This window comes from Trachurus trachurus, assembly GCF_905171665.1.
Source record: "Trachurus trachurus genome assembly, chromosome: 6".
Classification (NCBI taxonomy): Eukaryota; Metazoa; Chordata; class Actinopteri; order Carangiformes; family Carangidae; genus Trachurus; species Trachurus trachurus.
The window spans coordinates 21,036,056-21,051,526 of NC_139897.1; the positions used below are offsets into that span (position 1 = coordinate 21,036,056).

The window sequence follows — 15,471 nt, forward strand, 5'->3', positions numbered from 1 at the left end:
TTCATATGCACTTGCTCGGGGAAAAGTGTGCAGAGAAAACAAATCCCTGCAATGCACATGCATATTCTGGTCAGCTGCGGGATGGCTCCAGTCGACTTCTACATAAAGAGTTGATTTTTCATAAGTGAATATTTGGGTGCTGCTGAGGAGTGACAGGTCTCAGCCCTGAAATCTGACTGACCTGAGTTTGTCCTTTGAAGATGAGCAGCTGCGACTTACTGTACTCACTTCTCACATGTATCACAGTTGACACTTCCTCTGTCTCTGTTTCACACACACAGACACACACGCTCACACACAGACAGCTAGACTCCCTGAACTGCTGACCCAAGGGTCATAAAGGTCAGGGGGTCAGAAACCATCCGAGTGAGTGTGTGGGGCCCTGAGAGTCACTCACACTGTACTCGGCTTTGACCTCTGTGTGCGTCCGTGTGTGTTCTCCTGACCTCAGTGTGTGTGTGACCGGTTTGCAGCGGAGTACAGTACTATAGCAGAGTCAGCAGAATCACATCATTAAACTGCACACTGTGTTTCTGTGTGTGTGTCTGTCATAAAAATGATAATAACAAAAGAGACGGAGAACAGATGATGCTCTCTCCATGAACATTTTTTTTTCTCTTAATCAGCTCAACTGGAATTCACCAACAACAAGTTGAAGAGAAATTAGTCGTTAGTCATTAGTCGTTCAATTACATTGAATTTGAATATTTACATGTTATTTAATTATTATACTAATGGTAATGACGATTTTGTTGAAATGTAGCTATGTTGCTGCAGTGGAACAGAGGAGATCCAGCAGAAAATAGATTTGGATTAAAAAAAAACATTTATTAAGAAAGTTATAGGCAAGTTCCCTGCCATTTGCAGTCAACTTCTGAGTTGTTTATTCACGTACGTAAATTTGATCGGTTTTAAGATTAAACTTCCTGAGCTAGGCTACTGCTGGTTGTGTTGCTACTAGGCAACATATCGCTAAACAGGAAGAAGTTCACTAAACTCAGTCAGAGGATTTCTTGGTGCAGTTTTTGACTTTTAATTTGAAAGAGTGACAGGAAAGTTCAGGAGAGAGAGAAATGGGATGTCATGCAGCAAAGGGACACAAGTGGGATTCAAACCCACGGACGCTACAGTACTACCTCACCAAGTGAACCGGTGGGTCACCCCCTTAGAGTCAGGAGGGGGTTTGTGCTATAGATATGTTTCCTGCACAATATTATTAAGACCTCTTCACACACACACACACACACACACACACACACACACACACACACACACACACACACACACACACACACACACACACACACACACACACACACACACACACACACACACACACACACAGTACATGAACCTGCAGGTAGGAGCTTCATCGCAGTGAGTCCAACTCTTCACTGTCGAGCTGAGAGTTGTTGACCTTGACGTTCAGATTCTCACCATCTCAGTTAAAACCTACAGTATGAACCTTTTCTTTTGGTTTCTGTTTACTGGTTGCATGTAGATCATTAACTCACCTCACTGTTACTGTCTTTCTGAAATATTTTTATACACAGGCTGCAGCCAATCAGAGCCAGAGAGCTCACAGTGACGGAAATACCACTGAGAATGTACTTTTAAAATTGGGAAACGTGAAAATTCAACTTAATTATAACTGTAATGATTTGTTAATAAGGATGTATCAACAATAAATCAAATTAGAAACATTTTGCCTAGAACAAGTTGGAAGACACAAGTTGCTTTTCTTTCTATTCCCTGAATAGAAAAAGGTAATGGCTGTGATTTATAGAAAGACACAGACAAAGAGAACTCAGTGCACGCACGCACGCACACACACACACACACACACACACACACACACACACACACACACACACACACGCACACACGCACACACACACACACACACACACACACACATTCATTCATTCATCTGTGGCTTTAGGCGAGCCTTCTAGGCAGGATTTTACTATTGACCTTGACCAACGCAAGAGAGAAGAGAGGAGCTGTGCATTTTCAGAGATGAGCTGTGTGTTTCAGTGTGTGTGTGTGTGTGTGTGTAATTATCCTTATGAGGGCCGCAGATGAATATGGTGGTAGCAGAAAGCCCAGGAGATGAAGGGATGGCGTACAGCACACACACAGGAACACACACACACACACATGATGGGATCTGTCCATCCTTTTTTTGTGTCTCCACAGGGGAGCAGGGCTGGAGCAGGGCCTACTTACACTGGCTCTCATGTGGGTTAAAATGTCTGTGTGTGTGTGTCTGTGTGTGTGAGAGAGTGTGTTATTGTGACTGGATATATGCATCTGTTTGTCTACATGCATTTGTGTGTGCGTGTATGTGCATGTGCATGGCATTGTGTCGGTATGCCGTTGTTGAATCTCATTGCCACATTCCTCTCTTTGTTGCTGTTGAATCTACAGGGTAATGGATTTATTACGTTTGTCTGGCAGGATTGTGTGCGTGTGTGTGTTAGTGTGTGCGTGTTAGTGTGTGTGTACATCCACATAAAGACATACATATTGTGTTTGTGCCTGTGTCTGTGTATTGTTTCTTCATCTGTGGTATGTGTACTTTGCGTCGATGTTGGTTTTGTGTGTATGTGTGTGCCAGTGAGTGTGTGGGCGAGTGTGTGTTTGCTTGCGTCCCTGTGTTTCGTACCATCATTGTGTATGTGTGTGTGTGTGTGTGTGTGTCCCAGGTTCTGTGGTCCGCTGAGATCAGATGAAAGGAACGAGGCCTGTGACTGATCCATTTCTGAACAGGGGAATTCGACCTCCCCTCTCTCTCTCCCCCTTCTCTCTCTCTCTTTGTGTCTCTCTACCTCTCTCTCTCCCGGCAGATCTTTCCCTTTTTACTGTCATTCTCTCTCAGTGTCTCTCTCCCTTGTCTCTCTCTGTCTCCCCCTCTTTCATTCTCTTTCTCTCTGAGCTTGTGACCCACTTTTACCACCCACATCACTCTCTCTCTCTCTCCCCAAGTCCCATCTGAAGACAGTCTGCAGAGAGCAAACCAGGGGACAGAGAGAGAGAGAGAGAGAATAAAACCGAGTAGCAGAGCTGTCTGCCTGCTGCTCGTACATACATCATCACCCTGTGTGATTTGGTGCGTTAGCCGTCTATACATCAGCGTGAATGAGTGTTTGTAAATGGAGTTTCTTCTGACAGGCAGAGTGTAGGTGATGGGGGAGAGGAAAGGCGTGGTCGAGGAGTGTTGGCGGCTCCGGCTCGGCCTTTGAGTCGCCGTCAGGCTGCTGTTCAGAGCGTGTGAGTTTCTTTTTGTCAAAGGCTCCGTAGGTGGTTTTTCGGCGCGGCGAGCTCGGCCGCCTCGCTTCTTGTTTGCTGTGTTTTGTGTCCTCGCCTTTGGTTTTGTCCCTCGCTGTGTGTCTGTGTTCACTTGATTGGTTGTAACAGAATAAAATATAAAAAAAACATCCTTTTCCTCCTGTTATTTTATCACAGGTTATGGTTTTATACACTCGGGGACAAATCATGTCCAGAAACTCAGTAAAGCATCAACACACCTGAACAGTTCATCCAACTTTAGGGCCGGACTGATATTGGGATTTTTTGGGGCGGATTGCTGACATGCCAAGTCAGGGAGGAAACTATTCTGATAACAAATGAATCAGCCCATATTCCTCCTGTATAAATTAACACATTTATTTGCAATAATCCCTCAAATATGGGTCACAAATATATGTACTACTGTATATGGGAGGCTCAACATTTTACTGTCTAGCAATAAAAATCTTTTATTATTCAAAATTGCCTCAGTGCAGCACTGCAGTAAACTCTTGAAACATGTAAATAAAATAAGTTAAAAGCTACAAAAAGGGCAAAACTTTCTTTTCTCAAGCCCATGTCAGTCCTACAGTGTTGTGTGGAGAAAACCTATAAAAATGAGATAAAACCACAAACCACATGAACAGAACACAAACATTATTTAGCTGTAGTGGATCAGCCAATGCAAGGATATCATTTCTAAAAGAAACACAGACAAAAAACAAGTTTACTTATCGGTTCTAATCAGCCAATGCATAAACTGATACAGATTTGTCTCTGATCAGATGATTAATCTGTGTTTCATTCTGGATTGTTTATCATTTCATTCAGCAGTAACCAGATCAGTTGCTATTCTGACAGCGGAGGTTTAATAACAGTAGGTGGTGTAACAGGCTGTCGGAGCGTCCTTCACACTGGACACACTCTGAGGCTCCGTTTCCTCCATCAAAGGTTTTTATTGGGTTCATGTAGGACCCCATCACATGAGCTTTTTTTCAGGGTACATGAGGCATCAGAGCCTCCCATCCTGCCTCTGCCCAGTCTGTTTGAAAAAAAAAAAAACCTGATGAGCTTCACACTTGAGTAAAAAACACTGTTCACATGTGAAAACATCTTGTGTTGACTCAAACTATCCCCACAGAAATACCAGATTATGAGGAAATTGTTAAATCGCTTTTCGCTCCACTTTGTTGTGGATGAAAGACCAAAATGCAGAGGCAGGAACAGATGTGGTTTCAAATTTAGCTGGCTTAATGTGGAAGAAGGCTTGACCTCAGAGTGTTTTTTTTTATTTATATTTTTTTTGCATGAATCACAGTTGTGACCCATTCCAATCCATCTTTTCTAACACCGTGGATCTTGTCGAAAAGAAAAACACAAAACAACCTGCTCATACTGATTGTGTTGCAGCATGTTTGAGCTCCTCACCCTGTTTCCTTGTTACCTGACAAACAGCAGAGATAGGTAATGGGGTCTGCTCTCCGTCTCCCCTCTCCATTAGGCCATTAGTATTCAGGATGTGTTGCCTGCTTGCCTGCTGCCCGCCACTCATTCCCCAGACAGCGAATCAGCCGGCGTTGATTAATTTCAGCCTATTAGCACCTCTCGTTCCCCTCCCCCGGCTCCGCCCAGGTTAAATCCCCGCGCACACCCGCGTGCACGCTCGCAGGCGGGGGGCGCTGCTGGGTGAGCGATGGCAGAGAGGTTGCCAGGGAGCCAGTTGTTGTCAGAATGATATTAATGAGTGTGTTGCTCTGGCCCCTAAGAGTGTGTGCGTGTACGTGCGCGTGGCCCATTGTGTGTGTGTTTAAGTGTACAGCTTTAATTTTTGTGTTTGTATGCCTCTGTGTGTGTAGGTGTGTCCATGTGTGCAGTATGTCCAGGCGGGCATATGTCCGTTCCTACATACATGCTTGTAGAGGCTGTTTTTATGTGTCTGTCTGTAGCTGTATGTGATATCCAGCAATGCCATTGGCCTGAGGGACAAGGGCTTATGTGTGTGTGTGTGTGTGTGTGTGTGTGTGTGTGTGTGTGTGTGTGTGTGTGTGTGTGTGTGTGTGTGTGTTTGCGCTCTGTGGAGGCCTGTCCTAGTTTCCTTCCCCTCACCAGGGAGCCGGAGGATCCAAGGACTGACGCACATCACCTGACAGCCGCCCCACTGCTCCACGGCCCTGCACTGCGTGTGTGTGTGTTTGTGTGTGTATGTGTGTGTGTGACAAAGATGGAGTGTCTGAATTTGTGTATGTGTCAGAGGATATGCACATGTAACAGGGAGAGATATGAGATATGTGTTAGGAAATCCATCAGTCGAAGCATCGTGATGTGTGTCTGTGTGAGTGGTCACATGTATATTGATGTGTGTGTGTGTGTGTGTGTGTGTGTGTGTGTGTGTGTGGATGTAGGCGCAGTGAGAGTTCAGAGAGTGATTTTCGGTGTACTGATCGCTTAAGGTGTGTGTGTGTGTGTGTACACCAGGGGTTGAGTGGAGGAAATGGTGCCACATGACGCTTTGAAACAACAGCTACAGTAACTGTGCTCCACTTAACCTCCGTATGGACTCAGGCTGGACACACGACCTGCGCTCCGTCATATAAACACACACACACACTCACACACACTCACAGTTATTTCACTGGACCTTAATTAATTACTAGAACACACTGAACACATCATTGTAGAAAACTTCATTGTCCCGCTAAGGCAGGAAATTCATCTTTGGTCTCACTTACATAAGAAAAACACAGACGCTTGCCAGCAAGACTTAACAAATCAACAATGATCACATATTAAAAATACATACAGGTAACATCTACACTTCAAGATCCCCTTTACTGTGTCTTGTTGATTATAGAAATGGCCACAGACACAGTAAACACCCTGTTCAGTAAAACATGTCACAGTTCAACAAGACTGAGCCTAATGCAGCTGCACTGTTGACTGTAGAAGAACAGAGCGCTCATACAGAGATGTGTTAGGGGGGAAATCTTGTCACATTTCTAAGGTGCAGAGGACCACCACCACCATCCTGTGGAGGAGAATCTGGCACCTGTTAAACTGCAACTCCTGTCCCTCTATTGTCGGCCTCCACGTTTGTCTCTTCAGTGTGGGTTACATGTCTCTGAATGAGCCGTTGTCCAACATGTTTGACACCGGGTTTCTTTGCAAGTAACGTTCTCCCATTTCAATTTGTTTGCACAGCTCAGGTTAAACAGGTGATTCTCTAGTACGTCAGTGTGTCACAGTAACGCAGGACCAGTGGTCACTGTGTTTATCAAGTACTGTATATAATGTTACCCCCAGGATAAGGGGTAAGGAGTCTGGATGAATGGAAATGTAATGAAATAAAAAAAAATTGTTCACAAAAAAAAGTATATCATCAACTTTTTTTTTTTTTTAGTATTTTTTGGGGGATTTTTTTTTAAGTATATTTTTTGGCTTTTCACACCTTTATTAGATAGAACAGTTGAGGGAGACAGGAAATGGGGAGGCAGAGAGAGGGGGAAAGACATGAAAGGGCTGCCCGATGCGGGATTCGAACCGGGGCCGCCTGCAGTGAGGACTGTAGCCTCTATACATGGGGCGCCTGCTTAACCAAGTCCTGCGCCACTCAGTGCCCCTATTTGGGGGGCTTTTAAGGCATTTTTTAATGGATAGGACAATATAGAGACAGGAAATGGGAAGACAGAGAAAAAGGGAATGACATGCAGCAAAGGGTGGAATCGAACTGAGAGTGAGGACGATAGCCACTGTACTGTATGGGGCGCCTGCTCTACACACTGAGCTACACGATGCCCCATTATCAACTTTGTTGCAAAAACCAGCATTAAAAAAAGTCATCATACTGGATATTTGATATTTTACACATGAGGATGAAGTTTTGATGCAGATTTCTTTTCATGTAAATTTGGCTTTTTTCTGTGAAGTGGGCACATTGTTACCTCCTCATCATGTGATTTGGTCCCTGTTTTTTTCCCCCATAGTTTGTGAGGGTAATTAATGGTGTTAATTTTTACACTTTTTATTGCAATAGTTTTTGGAAACATCCTTTTTGTTTCTGCAGAGCGAATTGATTCAACCACTCAGTTTTGTGCAGTAAATATGAAGTATATGTTGGTGAGCAAAAACAATGGGAAATGACTAGCCTGGCTTTCGCTAATAAACGTGTCAGTTAACAATCCATTCAAAAGCCAAGGTGTCTCAGCTTTCCAAGTCCAACTTATTTAGGAGCTGAACTTCAGGCGACTCTTGAATTATTCGACTCTTCACAACTTTGATACTGTCTATTTTTAGAAGGTTAAGGGTCACATCTGATAATTCGTGAAATATCCATAATCACATATTTTAAATCTCCCGTGGCCGCTGCAGTCCATACCTTATGAAAGGCTGATGGCATATTCATAGTCACACAAGCCTATAGACGCACACACTCTCAGGCCTGTGCGCTTTATTAAAGAAAACTGTCATGAATATCTTATAGGCTGCTAATGCTATGTGATACATTAGGATCTGAACACATTAATGTTTTAAGAGCACATTAGATTAGCAAAGACAGGAGGACGAGGAGAAGGGAGGACGGAGGTGGAGGGATGGAAGACAAAGAACAGAAGAAAGTGATTTGAAAATGGAACAAATGGCTGTTTATATATTTTTTTTTCATTTTTTTATTTATTTCTGTGTGTTAATGAGATACACTGATCCTGTGACGGGTCAGACAGGTCACAACAGAGGAAATAAAGGGACAATTCAAACAAATACAAACTCACTCATTAAGAAAGTCGTGGAGGACTCAGCAGGATATAATGCTCTGTGATCATAGATGAGTTACACATCAGCTGTGCGTGTGTGTGTGTGTGTTTTCAATAATTCAGTATCTTAATCTGGAAGGCTGAAAGGGTTTTGTGTTTAACCCTCTCATCTCTCTCTCTCTCTCTCTCTCTCTCTCTCTCTCTCTCTCTCTCTCTCTCTCTCTCTCTCTCTCTCTCTCTCCTAATATTGCTGATGTGTGAGTTTAGAGTGTGAGTAGCTTCAGTAAGTCCATCTCCCTCTGTCCTTCACTTAATATTGCTGACCTGTGAGTTTGGTCTCGTCCCTGCTGAGGCCCACCTCCCACCTGAAACGGCCCATGTGTGTGTGTGTGTGTGTGTCGGTCGGTCGGTGCGGCCGCGGTGCTGCGTCAGCTTTGGTGTTTCACATATGAGAGGTCGTGACCCTGCAGCCTGGAATACACTTGTCTTCATCTAACTGATTACATATTAACAGTGTGGACACACACACACACACAGACACTGTCATTGTGGGTGGATGGTCCTTTGACCCCTGGTAAGGAGCGACTTGTTCTCCCAGTGGTTTTGCAGGGACCTCACCCAGTTCATTAATACAACACATCAGAGCCAAACACCCTCAACTACTTATCATCTCCACTCTCATCCTCAACTTCCTCTCCTCCCCTCCCCCTCCCCTTAAAACTGTATTTTGATGAGATGAAGATTAATAAATAAATTGTCCATTGTGTCCTTTGTCCTCTTCAGGTAAGCGGCTCCAGGAGTGGGTGTGTGTGATTCTGTGCCTCTTCCTTTTCATCATCAACTTCTCCTTCCTCCTCCTGCACTTCTCCACCGTTCACATCTACAAGATCATCCTCGGCATCGGTGAGAGTCTGGAAGTTTGAGATGGTAGAGAAATGACCTAGCTTCTCTCTGTAAAGATATCCCAGTTTTATTTTTGTTTCTTAAAAAAAATAAAAGTCGGGAACCATTTTTCTAAATTAGCCAGTGCAGCCTAGTCCCTCATCGTTGTTCCAGTCCACATGGGGTTTTTGCAAACACTTTTTTGTAAAAAATTGTGTTTTGGTTTGTGCTTACACATCTGTTAAAACATATGTTATCTCTTTTTTCCCCCCTCCTTTGTGTCGTTGTTTCTCTGCCAGTCCTAGGAATAGTGACGGCAGACTTTGCGTCGGGGATGGTGCACTGGGGGGCGGACACCTGGGGATCTGTGGACATCCCTGTTATTGGCAAGGTGAGCAAACATTCACCACACACATACACATCCACAGACAGTCCAGCTGCATCGAACAGCTTGTAGCCGTTTCCCATCAATTCACTACAAAGTAAACGCTCACTTTCCCCCTGAAATCCTCAGTTGGTCACAACTGAATTTGTTTATTAGTAAGAGCTCCAGAAATTAGGTCAGAGCTAATGTAACTGTGTCTCCTGTGTTGGTGCTACAATCAATGGCACTTACACAACCGTAAATGTGCTTATCTCAAGTAGTATTTAGGGATGTAGCTGTTAAACTTTTAAATGTGTTGACCTCCCTGGGTCATAATAACATTACTTTACACACACTTAATTTTGCTGCTTATGTCTTTTGTAAGAAGAGCTTCTTTTTTTTTTCGCTTCTTGAGATGATCCACCCTTCAGCACATTGTTAGACACATACTTTTTGGACATGTGTGCAGGTAACTGAGTCTATTTGAACCTTTTCATGGCACCAGTCTGTTTCACTCTTACAATTTTTCATTATTAGTTATCTCTCTCATGTCCAGTTTCATGCTTAATGCACAGAAAGTCAGAGCTGTATGGATCTTCTTTCTGCAAGAAGGTGAATAAACTGAATAAAGCAGCAAAAACAACTCCTCTGGTAATACTACCTCTGCTACTTCTAAAAAAGTTGTTATGCAGTCCTTAATAGATAAGAGAGGGTAAATCATAAAAACACACAAGAAAAAGACACAGCACAATATAACATACATTTGTTCCACTGTGTGTGTCAACAAAAATGAAGCTTGTTAAAATAAGGCTAAAAGTTTGCTTGAAATGTCTGATGTGTCTGCATCTCTTACATACAGTATTTCATATGCTTTGCATTGTTGTAAAATGAACTAAATAATGAGAATTCAGTTTCATTTCAAACTTTTTTTTTATCAAAAAAGTTTTTTTCTCTCTCGTCAGTCATACTGTAGTTCTCAGACAAGCTATGTTCGTGCTTGGCAGCTTCATATTATTATTTTTGCAGATAAAGGTTTTTGTTAAAACCCACTCAAAGTCAACCTTACAGTAAGGTCGAGTCCTTCTCAAAAAATATGTGCGGATACTGTAACATATTTAATGACCCTGTGATTCACAGATGAGAGAGATGATATTGTTCTGTACCAGTGTCCCCCCTCTCTCTCTCTCTCCTGAGGCTGTATCACCATGGCAGCGTGGTGGTTACACCTTATTCCCCCGAGCCTCAGGACTGCTATAGTGACCTGGAAACTAAATGTCACTGTCGCACAGAGGAATCTCCCTGTGGACGGTAATGTCCATGGTCCCAATACAGATGATACACACACACTCCCATAGACACACACTTGGACGCACACTGTGAATGGCCTCACCTTGAACCTCCACAACCTGTCACCACACGGTGCCAGGCGATGTGTGTGCACATGTGTATGTGGGTGTATATTAAGATGGATGCTCATACACTTAGGTTTTGCATTAGAACACATCACCTACATTAATGCACACACATTTAGCACAGCCAATTAGAGTAAAGGTTATCCTCATTTTAGCCAATTAAAATCAGTGTGATCAGGTGCAGCATGCAGATTGGTTCATGTGAACTTTGTTTTGATTAATGAGGTGGGAATTTAGTGTGTGTGTTTCTGTATGTGCCTAGTTCATCCTCTATTTCTTCTGTTTATGAAATATTCATTGATAATTAATGAGTTGAAATGCAGAAACTGTTGTGTGTTTTGAGACATGAAGGATCCTAATTATAACCAGAGTTCCCATTCATGCTGAACCCTGTAGTGACAATGTTTGATTAATAATAGTCAGTATTTAATGATTTTTAATTTATTTGATTAAATTCAGATTTGTCACGTGAAAAACTCTATTTCTTACAAATGCCCTTTGAACCGCAGATGAGAACATGATTCTGGACTGAGACTGCCTTGCGTGCAGAGATGGCAGTGCCAGATAACAGGCTATAAAGTGGCAGAGAAGCTGCTGGATCATTAAGTTTGAATAGAGATCACTCTGTAGACAAGCAGTAGTGAGTTAAATTTGATCCTGGTGGCCACAGAGCCGGTGTAGGTCAGTGAGCAGTGGAGTGACAAGGGCCCATTTAGACTGATTGAAGACCAGATTGGTTTCCACATTCAAGGTAAGGCTTTCACTGTGAATGAAGGGACAGATGAAAGGAGATAAACATGGCCTGTACCAAGACTTGGGTGGTGCACTGTGGTGTTGTTTTTTTCTTAAATTATATACGTATATCTGCAAAGTGACACAGCCGGGAGGTGGAAACATTTCCAGAGATGGATGGCTAGTCATCAAAAATTACACCAAGGTTTTTCACCAAGATATGCAAAAAACATTGCATTGCATTTCACATTTCAGTCAGTGTGAATGGTAATTTTTGCTTTTTTTTTCCAATTAGAAATATATAAACTTAATCATATGATTGTTGGATCTTGTACCAAATAAAGATTTCCATTTACTTCTTAAGGATTTGATTTGTTGGACAGGTCATACTGTAGGTAGCAACACAATCCAAAACAATGTTGTGACACATTCTACCTTTATCGTAAACAATTGCAGTTCCTACAGTTTGGAGTGCAGTGCAGTTGCATTGCACTTGCTCATATTATAATTTCAGTTGCATTGTGATTAATTTTGTAGCCATATTTAATGTTGATATAATATTGCGTTGCTGGGATGATTTAGACTTTAGTTTGGGATAGGTGATTTTCTTTAATTCTGTGCCGAAACTGTGGACTCATCAGACAAAGTTGATCCACGTACTGGAGCATTTAGCTGCTGGAATGAATGAATGATTCATATGAATGACAGTGTTGCTCTGTACTTGCAAACATGTTGGCGGCAATAACCTTATCAGACAACCATACAGTACTGCCACATTACATTAACCTGGGGAGTCAGGGCTGGGAATGATGTGAATTGACCAGATCCCAGTGCAACAAGGCAGAAGCTTGTCTTTGTTGTTATTGATAGAAATTGTTACAGGAGCAATACATTACACATTATAATTACACAATTATATACATTATATTTGACACCTTTCACTTCTGTTGAGTTTAGATTTTTAGGTTGGAATTAGTGAAGTTCTTCTGACTTTTTCCGTCTTCGCGGGGGTGTTCTAGTTGAAATATCCCACTGGGATCTCTGAAATTCCCACTTCCCGGTTCAAATGAAGCGCACCACATGTCAGTGTCATAGGTTTACATAAAGAAGTTCTGCCAGATTTTTTTCCTTCTAAGTTTTAAATGGCAAATAGCAGGCACCCAAGGTTTTTCAAGGAGACGATCTCAGTAGGCATCAACATCAAACCGCACGTAAACACAAGATGGCAGCTGTAGATTTATTGAGATGCATCACTTTTTTACTTAGTGGCATTCTAAATTAGCATCCACTCAATCAAATTAAAAGCAGATTATAAATGAGTTGCAAAGGCACAGAGCAGTAAATCAATCCTAACTGCTTAATGATGAGTCGGATAATTTAATTGATTGATATAGTTTTTACTTGTTAGAATGTAAAATGGTCATATTTCATGAGCTAATATCTCTACACAGGAGGCTGCTGGTTCGGAGGCTTAGGCATCACAGCTTTTAGGTAAATCCCATCACCTTAACTCAGTCTGACACTAATTGGCTCCAGACACCACATTATTGACTGTGTTTATTGTGATGAATTCTAATGGTCGATGTCATTCTCCTTTGATTCAGTGTTGATTTGAACTAAATTGTCAGATTTTTCTCTCAGGCTGCCGCATCACCCTGCGTCATTAGCCTAATTTCTGTACATACACTGACTGTACCATCAATTGACTGTAAACTATGCTTTTTGGAGCCCATTGTTAGGTTTTCTTTTTTTTTTTTTTTAGTTTTCTGAAGGTACTGTGTGTTTGATGTTTATTTATGATGTGGAATTTATTGGGGTTTGGGGTAGTTACTGGGACCAAAAGCACAGCGGCAGTCACAAATTTGCATGGTGTGTCGGACACCGTAGGAGACTTCTAATAAAGACTTTAACTGGAAGAGAAGAATGGACCTGTGCGGAGAACAGAGGGATGACAATAGGCTGGTGGAAAATAAAGTGTGTGTGTGAGAGAGAGTGTGTGTGTGTAGGAGACAAAAAAACCATACACCTCAGTTGTTTTTGTGTCTGTGTGGGTTTTGAGACTGAGAATAAAGCAGGCCTGTGCTCCCAGTTAAGGTTAGTTTGAATATCAAAGACGAGGACGATGGAGAACACCTGAGGCTAATAGCTGCCGTCATAAAGCCAGATGAAACATTTGAAGCAAGTCCTGCTCTTTGTTATTTGTTTGTTCTGTTATTTACTTGTCTATGCTGTGTATGTATGTACAATGCATATGTGCACCTCCTCGTCTGTTCTCTGTTCCCTTTTCTTTTGTCAAGACCTCTTCAAAGACTTGGTCGGACTGTAGACCCCATGTGGAAGCGTTAATACAGACACAAGGTTGTATGTTGTATGAACTCCTGCCCTCCATAAACTCCCCATAATAGGATACCTAACAGTAATAAGAGTCCTCTGTTCGATCATAAATAATATTTCCAACAGTGAAGGCCATGGAGCAGTAACAGCTGCCACTGGAAACTGCATTTTCTATCTTATCAAAGTCCAGAGAAGTAAGGCCAGTATGGGCTCCAGGATCTGAGGAACTTATTTTACTGCTAAGGTCACAGATAAGATGCGTTTTCCATTTCCATGCACAGTTTTGTATGTGTGTGTTTGTGCGTGTAGAAAAACCTGAGAGTGAAATCATCAACAACAACATGTCAGGTTGGAGAGCAGCCAGGGAGTTTTGTCACATGTTATGGCTCTCTTCCATGTTCCCGCTCTGTATCTACAAACTATCACTGAAGGCAGAAAACAGAGCAGTTCAGTTGGCATTGCACTGCAATGCAAGTCTGATCGAGACAGATAAAATACGCTCTGTGGTGGGAGTCGTGTCACACACACACATTGTTAACATGGCTCGACTTCACCAGACAGTTCAAATGGTGACCAATAAAATCGATATATCAAAACTCTCATTCTAGGTGAGGTCCCTTGCTCTCTGTCACCAAAGCTACTGCTGCACACAGTCATTGGACCAAACCCACCAAGGCCATTTAAAGCAGCACAGGAATCCTGTGATGCATCACTTAGTTTGTCATTTTCTCATGTCCACCCGAAAAAAAATCACTTAAGATAGTTAATGGAAGCATGCACTTGTCCTCATTTTATTATGACAGCTACAAAAAATCAACATTAGGAAGGGAAGCTGCATATTTTTTAAAGAGAGTTCCTTATATACAAACCACTGGTGGCAAAATTCCCACACATACACGAAAAGCCCATGAGCCACATTAAAAGAAAGAAGATCTAAAAAAGAAAAGTCAAAATATTCAGTAAATTAAACTTTATAGATGTTGTGTTTCATCTCATTCTCATTCTCACCAAACATCCTTTTGTTGCAAGATGATGATCCCATTCAGCTTACTGCTTACATTATGTTCTTCATTAGAAATTTTATAACAACAATTTGCTTTGATTTGAATCCATAAAAGCCGTTTTCTCTATGCAGCACTAAAACTGTAGCACTATCTTTAAAAGTGCATTACATTTTCCCAGAAGTGTTTAGAACTATTCCTCAGCGAGACTTTGGGCCGTGCTGTTTTTTTTTGTCGTCATCGTGTCGTTGAGCTTTAATTGACTCAACAAGGATTTAGCAGTCCTCTAATGACACCACTTTGAGGACCAAGTCACGCTCATTAGTTCCCAATGATGCTCGATTCACATTGAAATTTGCCAGATGTGCTTACAGTTTAGGGATATATGTTTGAACATCCTTCCTCCGTATCTGTTTTTCCTCTGCAGTAGTCTTTTAAAAGCATTGCTATGTCTCTCCTTGTGTCAGTTCCCCTCTTTCTTTATGTGTTACATCTTTATCAGATGAGTCTACTTCAAGGCAACTCTCTAATGAAGCTGATTAGCTGATTGGCGCATTGAAGAAGAGTTAATTGAATGACTGAAATGAGTTTCTTCTTGAAGGAAAAATGGGGAACAGAGAAGTCAGAATACAGCTAGAAGATTTGAGCAAAAAGTGGGAAATGGAGAAAAAGACACCAACAAAAAGTGAGATGAAAATACACTAAAAAGG

At 42.0% G+C, this 15,471-nt stretch overlaps 1 protein-coding gene across 1 annotated transcript in view; it reads left to right on the forward strand.

Moving 5' to 3' along the window:
* Positions 1-15,471, forward strand: part of LOC310987144 (plasmanylethanolamine desaturase 1) — a gene marked incomplete at its 5' end in the record, with an annotated part of 32,372 nt that overhangs the window by 7,386 nt on the left and 9,515 nt on the right. The window contains 2 exons of the mRNA XM_083973324.1: positions 8,820-8,939; positions 9,218-9,309. Of these exons, the coding sequence (XP_083829450.1) occupies positions 8,820-8,939; positions 9,218-9,309 (212 nt within the window). The remainder of the gene's footprint in view (positions 1-8,819; positions 8,940-9,217; positions 9,310-15,471) is intronic.